This window comes from Varanus komodoensis, unplaced genomic scaffold (genome assembly GCF_004798865.1).
Source record: "Varanus komodoensis strain SLA01 unplaced genomic scaffold, ASM479886v1 scaffold1819, whole genome shotgun sequence".
NCBI lineage: Eukaryota > Metazoa > Chordata > Lepidosauria > Squamata > Varanidae > Varanus > Varanus komodoensis.
This window is the reverse complement of record NW_025335531.1, coordinates 4,453-11,366: the sequence shown is the minus strand read 5'-3', so window position 1 is coordinate 11,366 and position 6,914 is coordinate 4,453. Positions and strand designations below refer to the sequence as shown.

The 6,914-nt window shown below is 61.2% G+C and overlaps 1 protein-coding gene across 1 annotated transcript; it reads right to left on the bottom strand.

Moving 5' to 3' along the window:
* Nucleotides 1-1,359: 1,359 nt before the first annotated feature.
* Nucleotides 1,360-6,679, bottom strand: LOC123021740 (H-2 class I histocompatibility antigen, alpha chain-like; the record flags this gene model as incomplete). The annotated part of the gene is made up of 7 exons (XM_044426778.1): nt 1,360-1,490; nt 1,866-1,898; nt 2,020-2,052; nt 3,401-3,433; nt 3,705-3,788; nt 4,365-4,747; nt 6,599-6,679. Coding segments are annotated over 7 exons (778 nt in total), but the record flags the coding sequence as incomplete, so codon positions are not given.
* Between the last annotated feature and the right edge of the window lie 235 nt (nt 6,680-6,914).

The following is a 6,914-nucleotide window of genomic DNA, read 5'->3' as shown; positions in this document are numbered from 1 at the left end:
CGGGAGGAGCCCGTCTTGGATGGGCATCTTGGATCCAGGCAGCCCATTCCGAGGACCCCCAAGGAACCCTCTCCCCGATCTCGAAGGGCAACATGGAGACATCCCGGTCGGCCAGCCCCTCACCCTTCCTTGCACTGCCCTGCCGTACCTCCCTTGGGACCGCCCCCCTCTGGCTCGGGGTCCAGGAGCAGGCCCCCTTCTGCTCAAGCGGGGATCCCTTTCTCTGCCCTCCTTCCTGGCTGGGGTCCTTGCTAGCTCTGCTTGATGGTGCAGCGGCCCGGCCTGCAGGCCAAGTCGCCTGGACGGGGCAGCCCTGGCCACTGGAATGCGCCAATGCCGAGGCGACCCTGGGCTCCCCCTCAGGGGGCCGGATCTCCAGCGCCCGAAGCCCGGAATTCCTGCCCGACTCCCTACCAACCCTCACCAACTCCTCCCTGTGTCCCCTTTTCCTGGCCTAGGGAGGCCTGCCCTGTGTTGGCGTGAACATGTGGAGAGAGGCAATAGTCACTTTTTGGGGCTCTGAGAGGAAGTCCAAGCAAAAGCACAAATGAGGCACAACCCAAGTCAGAGCTCCACCAGTCTCACCCCCTGCAGCCACGAAGCCTCCAAGCTTCCTTCCCCCAGATGTTTCCCCCCTCCACACACCTCCCTCCGGAGAAGGGAAGCCAACGCTCCCTGCAGAACTGAGGGGGTGCAGGGACCTCAAACGGGGGCAGGCACCGTCTCCCGGCCCCAGAGCTCCCCACACAGCTGCAGGGGGGGAGCTCCCCTGGAGAGCCAGGCACACGCTCCCAGAGGTGGCCCTGCTGCCCCTAGAAAAAGGCAGAATCCGTTGAGACCCAAACAGGGACGTGCATCTCGGATCGAACTAGCCAACCCCAAAGGGGCCTGAGGAACCCACAGGAGTCAGTCAATTTGCCCAGCGGCGAGCATCTCCCTCGGCCCCGGATCAGCCCTGCCCTATACTTCTGGGGCAGCCAAATGCTCGGACTCAGCCCTTCCGCCCCATAAACCTGCCTGTTCTCACTCCCCAGATACCTGCCGGACATGGCTCTGCGGAAGCCCCTCCCGGGAGGACAAGCTCCCTGCCCGAGACCCACGGCTCTTCGGGTCGTTAGCCTCCCTCTGGGCCTTCCCGGTGCTCTCCCATGAGCAGCAGCCTGCCGCTCGGAGGGGGCCCGTTATTCCCGCAGGGGCAGAGCAGGCCCAGGGGCACGATTCTCTCCCTGCAGCGCTGCTTCGAGGAGGGAGGTCGCCTGGGGAGGGGGCGCAGCGGGCAGCCGTGTCTTCACCCCCGGCTGCCACGATCCTCTCCACCCCCCAGCCCCACCTGCACCTCCAGTCCTTGCCCACCCCCACCTGCACCCCCCTCCTGCCCCTCCCACGACCTCCATCCCCACGCAGGGGACGCATGCCCCGTGTTTGCAGAAGGACACAAGGAGGGAGACGACACGCACCTTTGGCTTCTTTGTAACTCCTTTGGAGTCTCCCTGCAAAGGGACAAAGAGGCCGCGCTCCAGGTCAGGAGTCCTCCACCTCCCCCTGCAGCCCCAACGCCCCCCCCTCGCTCCCCACCACGCACTTCTCCAGCCGCTCCCTCCCTCGCTCGAGGGACGGAGGCCCCAAAGCTCCCACACGGAGGCCGGGCACGTGCCCAGAGGCGCCCCAGAGAGGGAGTTTCCGCCCCATGGACAGGGACACACAGAATGGGGGCTCCGTTGACTCCAGCCAAGAGGGGGGCCATCCGGGCCAGGAGAGGGGCCTGCTTTATAAAAAAATGGCCCTCCTTGCCCCCCTCCGTTTCCTGCCCAAGGGCGGCCAGCCTGGCGGTGGAGCTGGCATGCGACCAGGGAGGCGACACTCACCTCTTGCTTCTTCATAACCCTCTTGAAGACGCTCTGCAAAGAGACAAGCACAGGTACTGCCATCCGAAGCCCGACCATGGGTTCAGGGGCCCAACAAACCTGGGGCGTTTGCCCTGCGTGGGAGCAAACAAGCGAGCAGGGAGGCGACACTCACGTTCTGTGGCTCTGTAGCTGCCTTGAAGTATCTCTGCAAACACACAAATGCAGCACAGCTCCGCGTCAGAGGTCCCCCGGTCCCACACCCCAGGCTCCCCCCAGACGCCTCTCCGGACGCCCCCCAGGGCAGGCGGCCCCAGCGCTCTGCTCGGAAGCGCAGCGATGGGGCACCCGGGGAGGCCAGGGCAGCTCCCCAGAGGCAGCGCAACAGATGAGGATTCCCCTGACCTGATGCCACCCCGAATACAGCGGCCCCCTTCGCTTGTGGGGCACCGAGAAGGGGCTGCAGCCAGGGGCAGGCCGGAGGGCAGGAGGAGAGCTGCTGTGCAGTTCTGAGGCAGAGCCGGGGCTCCTGGCCAGAGACCGGAACAGCAGCCCTGGCGGCTGCGGGACCGGGCCCTCCACCAATTCCAGCCACATGGGCTGCTGCGAGCACCACCTGGGGGCCCAGAGGGAAGGGCTCTAGCAGAACCGGCTCTTCTGTCCAGAAGCTGCCTCAGCAGCAAAGGGTCTTTGGCGTTGCTGGAGCCCCCTGCTCCCGCTGGCGCCTCTCTCTGGAATCACTGCCGGTTGCCTCGCTGCTGCCTCTGTGTCTGGGCCCTGCCCGGCTTCCCCTGCTCCAGCTTCCGCTCCAGTCCCAGGTTTCTGCTTCTCCTCGGCTTGTCCCTCTGGCTTCTGACTCCTGACTGGCATTGACTGCTCTGCTCCATTCCGATTGACCTGCCTTGCTCCTCTGTTGCTCACCTTGACCCCTGGACTGACGGACTACGATTTGGGATGGGCCTGCATATTGTGCCGGTTGCCTGGGTCCTGCTGCCCTGACCTGACACCCCGCCGCCCATGTCCCGGACGCTGGCAGCCGTCTCCTGCGATTGCCGGCTCTCTGCCCAAGAGCAGGAGCCGCTCAGACCTCCTCCATCAGGTGAGCTCATGCGCACATGAACGATACCCGTGCATGCAAGGATTTCCCCGAGGGCAGAGTGGTTTTTAGACAGCATTTCTGCAAATGCTCCGACAGAGGTGGGCACACAAACACACCCGTTAGTCCTCCGAGGTGCGTGTTTCCTGCCACTGGGAGAGCAGGAGACACACACAAGCACACACACGCTCTCGGGGTCTCATGGCGTGTCTGGTGGGTCTGGGGCAGAGACACAGCCGGGCCGGGGCCCCAGGACCCCTTGATGGGAAGAGCTCCCTTTGACTCACTGGCAGGCTGGGCGCTTCTCTCTCGGCACTCCGGGCGGCCGCATCACCGGGCTGAGCCAGAGCCCCTCCTCCGCCTCCCTCCACCCCTGAGCGGATCCTCCCGGGGCCCCATATGCACCCGAGAGGGGCCTGCCCGGCCTTGGAGAGACCCAGCAAAAGGGGGACACACTCACCCGATGCTGGTCCGTAGGCACCTCGAAGCGCCTCTGCGGAAACACAACCACGGCCACAGCTCCAGGTCAGGGACCGTCCCGTCTCATCCTCTGCAGCTGCAAAGCCACCCCCTTGTTGCCCTCCAGATGTTTCTACAGGCTCCTCCTGACAGGAGAACCTCCCCCAGGCCCAGAACAGGCCAGGATGATCCAAAGCAGTTGCGCTGTGACAACATGTCACATGAAATTGGGCCGTGGCAGCTTTTCTGGGTGAAGCAGCCCACCCACTCTCCCCACCCCGAAAATGCACCCTAATTTTACTTACTGAGGGATAACACAGCAAGCACAATTCCCGGGAGCAGCACGAGGACCCCCGTGGTGGGCCAAATAAGGTGGTCAAGGATGGACGCTGGAGGGGGATTTGGGGAAGAGCAAAGGAGGCCACATTTTGAAGTCTGCTTCATGCAATGAGTGGCTGGAGGACTGGGCAGTCCTTGGAATCTGGAAAGGTGAAACAAACTGGGGGGGGAGCACGGACGAGCCCCCACCCTCCATCCCATGTTCAGGGCTGCCTGGGTCCTTCCTGAGCTCTGGCAGGAGGTGAGGGCTCCTTCCTCAAGGGGGAAGCTGGAAGCCCAAGATCGCACATGCTGGGATTTGCTGGACGCATCTGCAAAGAATGTGTCAAGCTTGTGCAGCCGTGGCACCTCAGCTCGGGCAGAGCGGGCCGTCAGCTTCGGCCTGCGGCACAGAGCTCCACCTGAGGGCCCACGAGGCAGGGCTTGGTTGCCTCAGGTGGGTAAAGCAGTGTTCATAAGCACATCAGTGAGCCGTCCCCAGATGATGCCAACCAGGGATCACGGGTGCAGCGCAGGGTTCTCACAGTTTGGCCCACATCTCCCTCAGGGGAAAATTCACCTCCCAGGATCCTCTTCTCCAAGGAAGAAGCCCCCCCCCCCCCCGGCCCACCTCTGCAGTCCCTCACCAGGCTCCTCCCAGGCTAGTTCCACCGGCGTCTGCAAGGCGTCATGCTCCACGCGACACAGGAAGCGCACCCTGTCCCAGGGGTTGATTTTGACGCTGAGCCAGGCGTAGAAAGTCCCATCTGAGTTCGGGGCCAGGACCTCACGGGAGGCGTCCTGCTGCCGGACCTCCCCATCCCTGGTCCACACCATGTCGATCTCTTGGGGGTAGAAGCCGTAGGCCCGGCAGGTGAGGGTCTCCGTGTCGTCCTGGCCTGCCCTTCTGGTCACCGTCACCTCTGGGGGCTCTGCAGAAAGAGCACCCCTTGGATGAATGCAGAACCTCTCCAGCGCCTGGCAGGGGGCCGGCCTCTCCTGGGCACCAAGGAATCCCCCCAGAGGACATCTGGCCCACAACGAAAGCTTCAGCAATTTGGACTTCCTGGACCCCCAAAGGTCCAAGAAAGGGGTTCCACCATCCACCGTTGGCAACTTAGTGAGCTTCGGAAATACCCACTAGCTTGGGGCAAAAACCCAAGATCTTGGGAATCCTCCTGCCTCAGATCACTCCAAACTGAAGGTCACAGACTGAGCATGAAAGGAGAATAATTCTGGCAATTTCCTTCAGGGACAGATGCCCGATTTGCTCCTCTTCAGGTTTCTGGTGTCGTCTCGCTTAGCCCCTTTTTTGTGCCTTATGAAGTCTGACATGAGCTTTGGCAATCGAGGCAAATGCAAGACGCCCCCCTTCTCTCCTCCGATGCAGATCTGGCTGGAGGAGGGACANCAAAATGAACTTTGTGTAACCCACAGCGAACACGCTAGCCTGACCTCGAATACAGTAATCAAAGGGACAGTGGAAACTGGTTACAGCTGCCATGAAAGTTGCAAATGTGCAGGGAGTCAGAACATGGCAAGCCTGTGTGAATCTCGAGCAGATAAGAAACAGACATGGGAAATGCCTGGTCCTTGACAGAAGGACTCTTTCTCCAGCACGGGAGGGGTGCGTACATTGATGCATGGATGTATCAGATGTGTATTGGACCTAAGTGGTTACCTAGGGTATAAAACACATGTACTGGGATGCAACTTTCGAGACACTGCTTTGGGCTGAATGTCCCCTTTTGTCTCCCTTCATTCTATAGTGCACTAGAATAAAGCTGGTTTTGGCTCTAAGTCTCGTCTCAGGCCCCTTTCGACCCTGGTCTGGGGTCCACCCTGGTTTGCCCCAGCTGTTGACTGGCTGAGTTCGGTACCTTTGCAATTAAATTTCTTAATTAAGCTGCTGTGCTGTTCAGCTCACTGCACCACTGAAAGCTGAGGTTTGGACCTGCGGGACCAGAGGTGCAGGACATGTCCCCGTGGGGCGCTCTGTCTGCTTGATTCCCCCCAGCAGGAGGCAGCAGGATGCAGCCCAAGTGAACCTCTGCCACACAAGCTGCTCTGGGGCCAAATCGGCTGAATCTTTGCCCCCATCTCGGGCATGAAAGCTGGTGGCCGTGGGAAGAAATGGACAGGTAGAGAGTGGCCAGAGAAAGACGATGCAGCGGATAAATACCCATCAGGGTGGAAGTGAGGTTTCCGGGAGAGCAAGTCATGCTTTTCCTGAACAAGGAGAAAAAGACCACTTTTTGCCCCAGTGGTGTTAAGAAAGGCCAGGCAGGCCGATATTACACGCTCTTTGACTGGAAGCTGCATCCTTCCAAAGGACTTTCATGCTGGCATGGAATTGCAAAAACTTGGGAATCAAAATGTCAGACTTCTGAACTACTTGCCATGTATGAATTAAGAAACTCCATCTGGGGAACGAGACATGCACGTGGTGGGCGGGTCATGAGCGGAGCCGGCTGGAGCCGGGGGTCAGACTAGATGGCCCAGGAGACCCCTTCTGACTCACTCTGTTTCTATGTTTCTAACTGCCTGGAACCAAGAAAGCAGTGCCAAAACTAAGGAAAAATGGAGAGTAAACATTGGGAATCAGAGCACTGCATGTCTTTTGCCAGTGCTCAGACTGGGAGGGGTTTTCCTGGACCCAGAAGCAAGAGGCTGCCCCCAAGGACAGCTGCCCCAAACCCTTTCCTCTGGAGCCCCGAATCTCCACTGAACGAGGGTAGGGGGCCCTGGTGTGGCACATGATCCTCCCAGATGCACCGGCTTTCCGGCAATGGGTGCCTGCTTTCCTGTCCCCACACCGTCCGCACACGCCAAAATCGAGGGTTCCCTCCCCGAAATCAAGCGCTCGCCTTTCCGTCCGTACCTCGGAAGCGCAGGCTGCGGGGCCTTTGTGACATCATGGGCCAGCTCAGCCAATGGCGGGCCTGCAGCCGGCAACTGGCACCTGGCGGGAAAAGCGGAGGCCGTAGCAGGAGGAGCGATCGCGGGAAGCGCTGCGGAAAAGGCCGGGTGGGGGAGGCCGGAGCTGGAGGAGGCGGGATGCGGGGAAGCCCTGGCGAGCCGCGCCGTCACCCGCTCAGGGTGAAGGGTGCTGGGTTGGCTCCCGGGAGGGTCAAGGCGGCGGGTTCAGGGCCGCCCGGGGGATGCCAGCCTCCGAGGGCAGCAAAGGTGTTCTGGTC